Consider the following 14,908-nt stretch of genomic DNA (forward strand, 5'->3'; position numbering starts at 1 on the left):
GAGGATATGAAAAAGGACCAACTAGAAATTAAGCATACACTGACTCTATAAAAATAGAGTCAGTGTATGCTTAATACACTGAAATAAAAAAATAATATACAGATATCCAACAGCAGACTAGAGGATCGCAAGAATCAAGTCAAAGATTTGAAATACAATGAAGCAAAAAACACCCAACCGGAAAAGAAAAAAGAATCCAAAAATATGAAGATAGTGTAAGGAGCCTCTGGGACAACTTTAAGCATACCAACATCCAAATTATGGGGGGAGCCAGAAGAAGAGAGAGCGCAAGATACTGAAAACCTATTTGAAGAAATAATGACCAAAAACTCCCCCCACCTGGTGAAAGAAATAGACTTACAAGTCCAGGAAGTGCAGAGAACACCAAAGAAAAGGAATCCAAAGAGGACCACACCAAGACACATCATAATTAAAATGCCAAGAGCAAAAGACAAAGAGAGAATATTAAAAGCAGCAAGAGAAAAACAGTTAATTACCTATAAGGGAGCACCCATACGACTGTCAGCTGATTTCTCAACAGAAACTATGCAGGCCAGACAGGAGTGGCAAGAAATATTCAAAGTGATGAATAGCAAGAACCTACAACCAAGAGTACTCTACCCAGCAAAGTTATCATTCAGAATTAAAGGTCAGATAAAGAGCTTCACAAATAAGAAAAAGCTAAAGGAGTTCATCACCGCCAAACCAGTATTATATGAAATGCTGAAAGGTATTCTTTAAGAGGAGGAAGAAGAAGAAAAGGTAACGATAAAAATTATGAACAACAAATACATATCTATCAACAAGTGAATCTAAAAATCAAGTGAATAAAAAATCTGATGAACAGAATAAACTGGTGAATATAACAGAATCAGGGGCATAGAAAGGGAGTGGACTGACAACTCTCGGGGGGAAAGGTGTGTGTGGCGTGCGGGAAGAGACTGGACAAAAATCATACACCTATGGATGAGGACAGTCGGGGGGGTAAGGGCAGAGGGTGGGGTGGGAACCAAGTGGAGGGGAGCTATGGGGGGGGGGGGAAGAGGAACAATTGTAATAACCTGAAAAATAAAGATTTATTTTTTTTTTAAAGTAAACAAGTAGCAAAATTCACCCATGCAAATTGAATTTCCTTCATATTAGCATAAGAAAATGGCTAAAAGATAGGTCCGAAATATTGATGCTGGCTTTATTCACAAGTATGGCCCACTCTAAGTATGCCATAGGATAAAATGAATTGTTTAAGAGTTTAATGAATTTGGAAAGTCATTTTAACTTCAGTAGTTTTAAGTGCTTCTTCAAATACTAATAAGGAGTAGATGGAAATAAACATAGCTATTTAATTTCTTTAAAAAAAAAAAAGGATATATGCACCCCTATGTTCTTAGCAGCACCATTTACAATAGCTAAGATTTGGAAACAGCCTAAATGCCCATCAGCAGATGAGTGGATTAGAAAACTATGGTACATCTACACAATGGAATAGTATGCTGCTATAAAAAAGAAAGAATTCTTACCATTCACAACCGCATGGATGGAACTGGAGAGCATTATGCTAAGTGAAATAAGCCAGTCAGTGAAAGAAAAATACCACATAACCTCACTCATTTATAGATAATAAAGAACATTATAACTTGATGAACAAAAAGATAGATACAGAGGCAGAGAAGCATCCAACAGACTGTCAAATAACAGCCGGAAGGTTGGAGAGGCGGGGGGTGGAGGAGTGGGGGGGGGGGGTAGGTAAGAGATCAACGGATGAACTTGTATGCATGCATATAAGCATAACCAATGGACGCAAGACACTGGGGGGGAGGGGGGACGGGCATGTATTGGAGGGTAGGGGAGGCCAGGGCAAAGTCAATGGGGGAAAAACAGGAGACATAAGTACTACTATTTGTAATACTTTAAACCAGTGGTCAGCAAACCACGGCTCGCAAGCCACATGCGGCTCTTTGGCCCCTTGAGTGTGGCTCTTCCACAAAATGCCACGTGTGGGCGCACGATTGAAACTTCGTGGCCCATGCGCAGAAGTCGGTTTTTGGCCTGGACAAGTCTATTTTGAAGAAATGGCATTAGAACACTCAAGGGGCCAAAGAGTCGCATGTGGCTCGCGAGCCGCGGTTTGCCAACCACTGCTTTAAACAATTAAAAAAAGAAAAAGAAAAAGAAAAGCCCAGGTGTTCCTGTCCCCACCGCTCCCTATTCTGCAATCCCCATGCCACGTGCTCCGCTGCTCAGATGGCGCTGGCTGGACGTGGGGGCCCTGCGCTCGGTGCACGCGTTCTCTATGCGCCCGTTGGCCAGTGGGGAGCCCGTGAGTCTGGGCTCCCTGCGGAGATGAACGAGCTGCAGAGGCGCCTTGTTGTGCTTGGCTTCCCACGCAGCCAGTTCCAGCAGCAGGAGAACGCAAGAACGAAGAGATCCTGGATTCCCTCAAGTATGTTAGGCCTGGTGGCAGGTTCGAGCCCAATTTCAAGCTCTTAGAGAAGTGCGAGGTGAATGGCGCAGGCGCACCCCCTCTTCCTCTACCTGCGCAAGGCTCTGCCGCACCCAGTGAAGATGCCACTGTGCTCATGACAGACCCCAAGTTCATCACCTGGTCTCCTGTGTGCCGCAACAACTTAGCCTGGAACTTCCAGAAGTTCCTGGTGGGCTCGGAAGGCCTGCCTGTGCGCATGCACAGCCGCCGCTTTCCGACCATTGACATTGAGCCTGACAAAGAAGCCCTGCTGGCCAAGGCTCCCAGCAGTGCCTAGGGCGCCCCTACTCACCCACCAGGCCCTCCGGGGGGTTTATCCATGAAAGTGTTGCCTCTAAACCTACATGGAGGAATGCCTGATGTCCAGCTAAATCCCCCCAGATGGGCCCTGTTCCTGTCCATCCAAGCCTCTCCCTCCCACACCATGGCTTTTCACAAAAAACTGTCCAATGTCAGCGGTGGGGGGTGGGGGGTAAGAAAAGAAAAGCCCAGTGTAATCAGAAGGAAGGAAATAATCAAGGTCAGAGTAGAAATAGAGGCTAAAAAAAAAAAAAGATCAATGAAACCAAAGAGCTGTTTCTTTAAAAGATAAACAAGATTGATGAAACTTTACCCATACTTATCAAGAAACAAAGAGAGAGGACCCAAATAAATAAAAAATGAGTGTAGGGCACGCAGGAGTCAGCCAATCAATGATTCTCTCTCATCATTGATGTTGCTATCCCTCTCCCTTCCTCTCTGAAATCAATAACAATATATTTTTTAAAAAGATCTTAACTGAACTATTAATGTGCTTTAGATCATTATAACACCAATGCTATACTACACTGAAACTTTTAAAGCACTTCCACATGTAAGATATACTGAAAAACACAAGATGAATTTATCATAAAAAAAAAGGGTTTGGTCCTTTAAATTTCTTACTTTAACTTAAAAATACATCTTTTGCTTTGACCTAACAAACAATAAAGCATCTAGCAGGATGCTTCATTTCCTTCATGATTAACATATATTTTACTCATAACAAATTGTATTTCACTTCCATTTTCTAAACATTTTTTAAATTCCTTGTGTTTCCACTTTAAGTCGGCTCCTGATTTATAGTTCAGTATGCCTTTGCCTACCTCTTCCTGAAAAATACCATAAAAAAGGCAGATTAAAAAATTTACATTAAATTTTTAGCCAGATGCTATCGAGAGTAACCAAATGTGTCAGATTTTTTTCATTGTCTCTGTCTGATACAAACAGAAGCAATTCAAAGGTGTGTTGATTAAATAGTCAAGAACACAGAAATTGACACTTACTTCAATTGTATGGATAATATCTCTGGGACCAATAATTTCTGGATCATATTTAACATGTGCTTTGTTGGTTGCCAAGGCCACAGAGCAGTAGAAAATACCTCTGTGCTTTGTGAGGGTAGACTCTATTTTATGTACACAGGAGGCACACGTCATTCCTCTCACCTATTAAACACAAAAACGTTATGCAGAAATACAATTTTCCTCCATTAAACATGAGTTATTACTTTAAAATAACTTTTGTAACATGGGATTAACACACAAGATCTTCTGCAGTAATATCCTTTAGATATGACCATTCGAACATTTTTAGAACACTTTTAATATCACATTGAACAAGGATAAGGTCGAGCTGAACAGGTTACACAGAAGATCTCATTAAAAGTCTCTTCCTGTCACTAACCATTGTGCAGAATTTGACAAATCATTGTTTCTTGTATTCAATGTCTTGCTTATAGCCTTTAGTATTACTTTTAGTAAAGGTTAATAGATGACAAAGTGTTCTACATTTGTCTAAAATATTATTGCCCTATGTGTTGAGTGAGTTTATATATAGTTCAGTTGGATATTAAATTCTAAAGTCATGAGGCAGGAATTTTGGGATGACTATGTAAGGAGCTCATCAATTCCTTTCCCCTAAAAAGCAATGGTAAAACTGGGGAAACATTTCAAAAAGCTATTAAAAGTGATGCTGGAAAGACTGGACAGATATATGAAAAAAAAAGAAAGAAACTAGACCACCTTCTCACAAAATATAGAATAAACTCAAAATGGATTAAAATTTTAAATGTAAGTGTAAAAACCATAAAATTCCTAGAAGAAAACATAGATAGTAAAATTTCTGATTTTCTCTTAGCAATATTTTTTTCTGATGTATTTCCTCGGGCAAGGGAAACAAAAAGTAAACAAATGGGACTATGTCAAACTAAATAGATTTTGCACAGCAAAGAAAACCATCAATGAAATGAAAGGATAACCCACAGAATATTACATCTGATAAGGGGTTAATATCCAAAATTTATAAAGAACTCATGCAATTCTACACCAAAAAATAACAAAAACAATCCAATAAAAATATGAGCTGAGGACCTGAATAGACACTTTTCCAAAGAGGACATACAGATGACCAATAGGGATATGAAAAAATGCTCAATGTCACCAATTGTCAGGAAATGCAAATTAAAACCATAATGAGATATCACCTCACCCTTGTCAGAATGGCTATAATCAATAAATCCACAAATGACAAGTGTTGGCCAGGATGTGGAAAAAAAGGAACCCTGGTGCACTGTTGGTGGGGATGCAGATTTGTGTAGTCACTATGGAAAAAAGTATAGCACTTCCTCAAAAAATTAAAAATGAAACTTCCTGCCTGGCTGGTGTTGCTCAATGGTTGAACAGCAACCCAGGAACCAAGATGTCACTGGTTCGATTCCCAGTCAGCCGACATGCAGGTTCGATCCCCAGTGTGGGGCATGCAGGAGGCAGCCAATCAATGATTCTCTCTCATCATTGATGTTTCTATCTCTCTCTCCCTCTCCCTTCCTCTCTCTGAAAAATCAATAAAAACATTTTTTTTAAATGGAGCTTCCTTATTGACCCAGCAATTCCACTTCTGGATATTTATCTGGAGAAACCCAAAACACTAATTTGAAAGACTATATGCACCACTATGTTCATTGCAGAGTTATATACAATAGCTAAGATAAGGAAGCAAGCCAAGTGCCCATCAATAAATAAGTGGATAAAAAAGCTGTGGTACATTTACACAATGAAATATTACTCAGCCATAAAAAGTATGTAATGTTACCTTTTGCAAGACCATGGGTGAACCTAGAGAGTATTACACTCAGTGAAATAAGTCAGTCAGAGAAAAACAAATATCATATGATTTCACTTATATGGGGAATCTAAAGAACAAAATAAATGGTTGAGGGACTGGAGGAAAGAGGTGAAGGGATTAAGAAGTACAAATTGATTGTGACAAAACAGTCACAGGGATATAAAGTACAGCATAGAGAATATAGCCAATAATATTGTGATAACTATGTATGGTGCCAGGTGGGTATTAGAAATATCAAAAAGGGAACACTTTGTAAAGTATATGATTGTTTAACCACTATGCTGTACACATGAAAACAATACAAAATAATATTGAAAGTAAATTGTAATTGAAAAATAAAAACAAAAAAAGTGTTGAAAGACTCTGGGAAGTAACCAAAAAGTATGCAATGAATTGAAAAGCATTTATTCAAGAATATCTACTATAGGGATATCAGTAATGGTGGAGTAAGGATCTCTGAAAATTTTCTCCTTCATAAAAGCAATGAAAAAATAGGAAAAAATTGTCAGAACCAACTTTTTCAGAAATTTGGAACTTAAACAAAAACTTTCAGCAACCCAGGCAGCATTTATTCAAGAAAATCAGATGAATCCCAATAAAACAGCAACCTATGTGCATTATAATTGCCCCTCCCCTCCAGCTCTGTGGTAGTCATGAAGACCACCAGCTCACAATCATGATAAAAAACAAACAAACAAAACCTGCAACAGAAGCCACCAGAGAGGGCAAAAAGGGTTGGAGCTCATTCAAAGTCTCTTTATCAGAAAGTTTTCATTATTTGAGCTATCTGATGGTTCTATGAAATATTCCACTTGCAAAGATGTCTGTGTTTGCTTTGACTGGAGCTCAGAGGGTACAAAAAGCTTTTTCCTCTGGAAAACTTTGACAAAAACAGTTAGAGGTAATTATTTAATCTTATGGCTGCCTGAGCCAATGGATAACAGCTGGTGCAAACAACAGGCCAACCAAAGAGCCTAAAAGGAAAAACAAGGAAGCAAGACATCCATAACAGTTCCAACATTCTCCTAGGAATCTAGAAGGCAATGCACATGCATAGGGTTGTGCACATGTCCAGAGCTGTGCACAGAAAAAAACTAAAAGGACCCTAACCCCTCTCACCTCAGGCTTACCTTTAGGCTCTGTAGAGACAGAAAGTGAAAGCTAAGGCAAAACTGACAACCACATGGCTAAGGCATGCCCCAACATTTACACAGAGCTCCTCAGCAAAGACTGAGAGACTTATTGGTTTCAGGTCCTTAAGAAAATCTCTATCCAATCTTTAGCTGACCACTGAACTAATAAAGCAGAGACTTCAGTGGCCACACACAACAAAGAATATAGACTTCATGGAATTAGTTCAGAAAAGTCACTAAACAAACAATAACTACGACAAATGACGACAAGGGCAAACCTTGAAGAGGTGAGAGGAATCTTATTTCCAGAGTTGCTATATTATATTTTTAACAAAAATATCATGAGACCATGCAATGAAATGAGTATGGTCTATAAGCAGGAAAAAAAGCAATCAACAGAAAATGTCCCTGAGGAATCCCAAACACTGGACTTACTAGACAAAGATGTTATACCAGCAATTTTTTCAATTATAGTTGACATTCAATATTACTTTATATTAGTTTCAGGTGTTCGATTGCTCGCTATGACATGCGCTGACCACCAGGGGGTGGTGCGGAATGAAGGAAGGCCCCGTCTGGTAGCCGGAAGGCTGTCCCTGATCGCTGGCCAGGCCTAGGGACCCTACCCGTGCATGAATTTCATGCACTGAGCCTCTGGTATTCTAATAACTATGTATGGTGCCAGCTGTATACTAGAATTATTGGGGAGGATCACTTCCTAAATTATATAATTGGCACAGTGGGTAGCCAAATTTACGAAGTGATCCTCCCCAATAATTCTAGTATACAGCTGGCACCATACATAGTTATTAGAATACCAGAGGCTCAGTGCATGAAGTTCATGCACGGGTAGAGTCCCTAGGCCTGGCCAGTGATCAGGGACAGCCTTCCGGCTGTCAGACGGGGCCTTCCTTCCTTCCGCACCGCCCCCTGGTGGTCAGCGCATGTCATAGTGAGCAATCGAACTCCCGGTCTCCCGGTCAAACTCCCGGAGGGACACTTTGCATATTAGCCTTTTACATATATAGACTAGAGGCCTGATGCACGAAATTCGTGCAAGGGGCTCGGCCCCTGCCCACCACAGCTTTGGCCGGAAGGACGTCTGGTCTAATTAGCATATTATGCTTTTATTATTATAGATTATTGATTATATTTCCTGTGCTGTAATTTACATCCCCAGGACAATTTTGTAACTACCAATTTGTACTTCTTAATCCCTTCACCTTTCACCCAGTTCGATAACCACCTTCCTCTCTGGCAATCACCAGGCTGCTATTTGAGTCTATAAGTTTGTTTCAATTTTGTTTGAGGTGATACTAGCACCACTCTAAGAATATACTAAAAACCACTGAATTGTACACTCTAAAAGGGATTTATAATTTGTGAATTATGTTTCAATAAAGCTATTAATTTTTAAAGTCTTTAAAAAGTAAAAATCTGCCCATTCTTTTTAATAGCTGTTATAAGTAACAATATAATGAACATCTTTACACATCATTTCATACATACTAGTATGCAAACATCTGTTTGATAACTTGCTACAAGCGAAGCTTCTGAGGCAAAAGCTATACGCAACTTTACTTTTGATAGATATTGTCAAATTCCTGCTAAGAGCTTAAATCAACTGACATTGCAAGAGCAATATGAGAGATCACAAACACAGTATTAACAAAAATTGTTTTTAATTTTTACTGATCTAATAGGTAAAAAATGGCATTTCAATGCAGTTTATTAAAATGAAGTTGAATAGCTTTTCATATGTTTAAAGAGGTAATGTTTTGGTTTTTCTGTGAGCTGTCTGTTCATATCCTTTACCATCTTTCTTTTGGGTTGTTGGCTCTTATTGATTTATAACAGTTTCTCATATATTAAGAAAATTAACCTTCATCTATGAGATGAATTACAATTATTTTACTTCCCTTTGGCTTTATGTTGCTTTTTTCCCAAGAAGAAAATGTTATGTACCTGATTTATCCATCTTTTCATTTGTGAGTGTTATTTTATGAGATAAAAAAAGGCCCTTCCTACTCTAATATTATTTTTTAAATGACAGATTAGATGTTATCATTAGGAAAATCTGGGCAGAGGCTACATTGAAATTCTCTGTGCCATTTTTGTAACTTATTTGTGAGTCTAAAATTATTTCCATAATGTATTGATAGACTTATGTATTATAAAAACAAATATAGTAAAATGTTAATTGTAGAATCTTGATGGTGTGTATAAGGATGTCCACTGTATAACACTTTTGATTTTTCTGATGTTTGAAATTTTAATGCTAGCATATTGAAAAAAAGCTCCAAATATTTCTTCTAGAAATGTCATGGTTTCATTTTTTACACTTAAACTTTTGTTTGAGCTGGAACCTATTTTAGCACAGGGTTGAAATGTTCATTTTAATTGTTGAAGTTATACAAATAAAACTTGATTTGCTGGGTTGGAGAAAATGACCATTTTAAACCAATATGCCCCATTGCTTCTCGGCCTTTGAGCTAAGATCAAGTGTAAATCAATATGTCTTACTTCATTTATAAAACTTTAATGCATCTGAAACTTATTATTTTACATGCTATAGATAAGAATCATACTACATTTTTTAAAGTTGATTTTCAGTTATTCATTTAAACCAAATTCTTCCTTTTTGGTTCTTAATAGAGATATGATTATCTTTTACATTCCATGCTTGAAGGCCACCATTAAGTTATATCTTATCCTTCCATTTTCCAGTTCCCTTAATTTTCCTTTTAAGTCTTATTTTCCCAGCTTTAATTATATTTGGAATTCTTTTTTGAATCATTGTTAAATTTTCCTGGAAATTTTATTAATTACACAAATATTCTTACTTACAATAAGTTCCAAAACACCATCCCCTTCATCAGCATTTTCTATCACAGTGGCTCCAAATCCAAGCTCTCGAATGAACTCAGCTATCATCGGGGGTTGTGTAACAGCAGGATTATATCTTACTTCTGCTTTGCCAGCCATCAAAGCCACAAGTACAGAATATATTCCTAGGAGCATTGATAAGAAAAACAATTCAGATAACACACATTTAAAAAAGAGTAATATCCCAAAGTTGTGGGTTTGATGCCCAGTCAGAGCACATACAAGAATCAACCAATAAATGCATAAACAAGTGGAACAACAAATTGATGTTTCTCTCTCTCTTTCTCTCAAAATCAATGATTTTTTTGAAAAATTTTAAAAAGAGTAATGTTTGTTTTTCATTTAACTGTGAAAGGATTAATGGGAATCTGGAGAAATTTGTTACTTAACTTTAATATAATCTTAAACCCAAACCAAATAAAACTATTTGAAAAGAGGGCCTTATTTTCTTAAAATTTTTATTATGGAAATTTTCAATTATATATATACAAAAGAGAGAACAACATAAATTTGATGTATCGATCACCCAGCTTCAACAATTATCAATAATACCAGGCTAATTTTTCTTCTATGTTCCTATCCAAGTAATCTCTGCCCTCTACTCTGATTATTTTCTTTTTTTATAATTTTTTTATTAAGGTATTATATGTGTACATATCTTATCATTGTCCCCACACACACACCCCACTCCCATACATGCCCTCACCCCCCAGAGTTTTGCATCCATTGGTTATGCTTATATGCATGCATACAAGTCCTTCGGTTGATCTCTTATCTCCCCCACCTCTCCCTAACCTTCCCCCTGTAATTTGACAGTCTGTTTGATGCTTTACTGTCTCTGTATCTATCTACTCTGATTATTTTCAAGCAAATCTCAGACATCGTATCATTTCACATGTCAATATTTAAATATTCATTTCTTGAAGATACTGTTCTCTTTAAAAATAAACATAATATCATACAATACCTAAAATAATGCTTCAATATCATCAAATATCTAGGCAATATTCACATGTCCACAAGTGTCATATAACCATTTATTAGTTAATTTAACACAGGTTTTTTTGTTTGTTTGAATTAGGATCCAAATAAGGCCCATGAATTGCAATGAGTTGAGACCTAATCATATAAATATAAAGCATTTTTAGAAACTAATGAGATAGTCCTAGAGAAAGGAACTCATGATTTTAGGAGATCACTGCAGTTGTAGCAAAGAGTCTGACTGTACCAACATACACATAATATCAAATAATAGTCATTTATTTAAATTCGCCAAGTTTTACTGTCTGGCACACAATAATCTAAAGTGCTCTTATTTCTAGAATGAAAAAGTGCCACACACTTGTTAACAGAACAAAGGAGTTCATTTTATGGCAATCACACTGTTCTTTGGTGAAAGCCTTTTGTTAACAAACATCCCACTTCTCTAGGCCAGCTATTGCTCTCATTGCCAGGAAGAAAATTAATTTCACATAGTAGAAAATGGCAGCTATTTCTAGGAATCTGTGGCACTTAGTGGCTACCTGATAAGGAATGTGGACCACTAGTCAGTAGGTCAGCTCTGGAGTTTGATAAAAAGGAAAAACCCCACAAATATTAACTTAGTAATTTTTATTAAGAAAACAAAGCATCTAATAGAACCTAAGTTTCCTATATCAAGTGCTTCTCTGGACTTTGTGGGTACCAACTAATTCAGAGGAATGGTTCATAGGAAAGTGTCACTAATAAAAGGATAGAGGAGGTAGGAAAAATTATTTTTTGCTCAGTTGAATGTAATCTATAGCCAAACCGAAATAGAAGAGAAATTCTGTTTTATTAAGTTTCAAAAATAGGTTTAATACTTATTATGGATACTTTTAAAATTCTTACTTCAAACTATAATTAGAAGTTTCTATTCAATTTTAGAAATATAATGAGCCTAAACTATGGGAAGAGCAGTGTTACTTAATTTAAAAAGAAAAAAGTCAATTTAGTCACCCCAGCTAGGCCAATGGAATTCCTAATTGGGTTAAAAGGTGGTAACAGGGATAATAGAGAGTACCTGGTAGAATCAGCTTAATAAATTTTTTTAAAAGATTTGTAATTGGCACAGGCATTGCTTGTCTCATGAAAATGGCTATTTCTGACTTGCCCAAAATAGTTGATTATAAAATTAAACAGGAGTCCCAGAAATTTCTTTTTGCTTTCATTTGCTTGCAACCTCCTTCCTTTTCTTTTTTAATCTATCAAAGTGTAATATAAGCTTCAGCCTTGACTGCACTTTTATTAGATATAATGGAGGCTGAAATGAAAGATGCAGAAGTGACAGAATGCAGACAAGATAATATTGAAATGAAAATGGCTCTGTATACATTTTGTTATAATGTTTGGTCTTATGTATAAGGTGATTCTACTTACCCCAGGCCTGCATTATTACTATATATACTTTGAGTTACTTCCCCAATAGTGGGAATAAGCTTATACTAATATTACTTATTCAGCCCTTGTGACTAACAGCATGTATCTTTAAGACATCTGGGGTTAGGGGTGCCCATGACTTAAGTCTCATTAAACATAATCACATATCTCTATGGTTAAGAAATCTACTATGCAATACTATGAAGTCCAATAATATGAATGTAAATGTATAAACTAAAATATCTGAGTGTGACTAAATAATGTTGTAGAATTTCTAAGACTTTGTAACCTAAAATTACACAATATTAACTTTTTAAAAATATATTGTATTGATTTTTTACAGAGAGGAAGGGAGAGGGAAAGAGGGCTAGAAATATTGATGCGAGAGAAACATCGATCAGCTGCCTCCTGCACACCCCCTACCGGGGACGTGCCTGCAACCAAGGTACATTCCCTTGACTGGGATTGAACCTGGGACCTTTCAGTCTGCAGACCGAAGCTCTATCCACTGAGCCAAACTGGTTAGGGCCACAATATTAACTTATGAACATTTTTACTGCAAGCAAAGTTCAACGATCAAACTGTTGTAAGAGAACAATATAAGGAGTGGACAAAAGAGGTTTACAGTTGTGAGTATATGAAACACAGAGTTTATTCTTGTATTATTAACTAGTGGCCTGGTGCACGAAATTCGTGCATGGGGGGGTAGGGGTGTCCCTCAGCCCGGCCTGCACCCTCTCCAATCTGGGACCCCTCGGGGTATAATTGGCAGTCAGACATCCCTCTCACAATCCAAAACTGCTGGCTCCTAACTGCTTGCCTGCCTGCCTGATTGCCCCTAACTGCTTCTGCCTGCCAGCTTGGTCGTCCCTAACTGCTCCCCTGCTGGCTTGATTGCCCCTAACCACCTCTGCCTCGGCCCCGCACCCGGGACCCAGGATTCCCTCCTCCAGCCAACCACAGGCACCCAGGATCTGGGCTTCCCTCCCTCTGGTCAGCCATAGGCGCCTGGGCCGGCTGCAGCCGTAGGGGATGATGGGCAGGTGGCTTCGCCTGGGCTGCAGCCACAAGTGCTGACACCCGGGACCGCGGGGTGGGCGGCTTCTCCGTCCCCCGGACCACAGCCAGCCGTAGGTACTGATGCCCGGGACTGCAGGGTGGACGGCTTCTCCATCTACCAGGCTGTAGCCAGCCTCAGGTGCTGGTACCTGGTTTCTCTGTCTCCCCCAGGACATGGGGCAGGCAGACGTGAGGATTCTGCAGCTGGCTGCGGCCTGGGATCACGGGGCAGGTGGCTTCTTCGTCTCCAGGGCCACAGCCAGCCTCAGGCACTGGCGCCCGACTTCTCTGACTCCCACAGGCCCAGAGTGGCTGGGGGGTGGGGCTGCTGCCATATTTGTCAGGTTAATTTGCATACTCACTCCTGATTGGCTGGTGGGCATAGCAGAAGTATGGTCAATTTGCATCTTTCTCTTTTATTAGTGTAGATTAAGTTATTATAGTATTATTTATATTATTTATCTTCTTATTGTTATTATTTCATATCCTTACTTATGATTTATCTTTTAGTAACAATGGCTAGTAATTTAACCTACTTTTTCCCACCCCTGTAATTCTAAACAAACCTGGTTTTAGTCTTGTGCTTGCTCTAGGTATAGTAACAATTTATGGATTCTAGTAGTCAGTTTTACACATAACTTTATCAGGAAATTTGCATGTTTTTTAAAATACATTGCACCCAAGGTCCATTAAGAGTAATAATCTTGCCCTAGCCAGTTTGCCTCAGTGGATAGAGCGTTGGCCTGCGGACTGAAGGGTTCCAGGTTTGATTCCGGTCAGGGGCACATGCCCGGGATGCCGGCTTGATCCCCAGTGCAGGGAGGCAGCCAATCAATGATTCTCTCTCATCATTGTTTCTATCTCTCTCCCCCTCTCCCTTCCTCTCTGAAACAAATAAAAATATATATTTTTAAAAAGAATAGTAATCTTATGTATTTCCTTTTTATATTTTTCCTACACCTTCCATTGATATTAAAATGTGATCATAAAGCAAACGAGATAGGAACCATATATAAGGGAACAAAACACTAACAACTGACTGTCAGAAACTCAAGGCTGTCCTGAACATTACTGATCGTCTTTAGGAGGTCTTGGCAAGAATTATAAACATGGTAACAAAACACATACAAAGACAAAAAGTCAGAGTCTTCAAACTAGAACATAAAACAACAAGCTTTAAGAGTGTCTCACCTTCTTCTCGTCTTAAATTCCGTTCAATGTTTGCTACACAGGAAGCACAAGTCATACCGGTGACTTGTATGTAACACTTAGATGACGTCTTTGCCTCCTCCTTGTTGTGAATTGGTGTCATCATTTTAGCATAAAATTCATTAGTTGCCGTCAAATGTGGCATTTCTGACGGGGGCTGAGCTATTACTACCAATGGCTCATTTGTACCTGGTAGACAGGGAAAGATTCTTTTCATTTGAGGTATTCTCCAGCTGCATCCTAGTCACTCATCACAATCCACCACCAGACACTGTCAATCCATTCCTTTGAAAACAGCATGGACCTATGTTATCTTTACACTTTCTAGACTTCTAATTTCAATGCTGTTCATCCCAGTTTTAAGGAAAGTCTAAACTGAGTAAATAAAACGTTGGTTATATCAAGTTATTTCAGCCATTATTTCCACCCCAAACCCTAGGTAGAGAGTAGTTGGTTAATGGATAGCTCTTATTTTTATAGCAGATTTTTATCACCATGCTAACAATTTGCATACTCATATTAAAGCAATTCGTGGTATAGTAAATGGAACCAAAAGCAATTTACAAAACAGCATTGCAGTATAATGTTATTTAAATTT

At 38.3% G+C, this 14,908-nt stretch overlaps 1 protein-coding gene and 1 pseudogene across 1 annotated transcript in view; one reads left to right on the forward strand and one right to left on the reverse strand.

Annotated features, from left to right (window-relative positions):
* The window catches only part of ATP7A (ATPase copper transporting alpha), a 225,279-nt gene that overhangs the window by 75,595 nt on the left and 134,776 nt on the right, over window positions 1-14,908 (reverse strand). Inside the window, exons 5-7 of the mRNA XM_054721139.1 lie at window positions 14,293-14,499; window positions 9,607-9,770; window positions 3,787-3,948 (exon numbers count right to left, since the gene is read on the reverse strand). Of these exons, the coding sequence (XP_054577114.1) occupies window positions 3,787-3,948; window positions 9,607-9,770; window positions 14,293-14,499 (533 nt within the window). The remainder of the gene's footprint in view (window positions 1-3,786; window positions 3,949-9,606; window positions 9,771-14,292; window positions 14,500-14,908) is intronic.
* LOC103302146 (glutathione peroxidase 1-like) lies at window positions 2,219-2,759 on the forward strand (annotated as a pseudogene).

The sequence above is a fragment of the Eptesicus fuscus genome, chromosome 1 (genome assembly GCF_027574615.1).
Source record: "Eptesicus fuscus isolate TK198812 chromosome 1, DD_ASM_mEF_20220401, whole genome shotgun sequence".
NCBI classification, from domain to species: domain Eukaryota; kingdom Metazoa; phylum Chordata; class Mammalia; order Chiroptera; family Vespertilionidae; genus Eptesicus; species Eptesicus fuscus.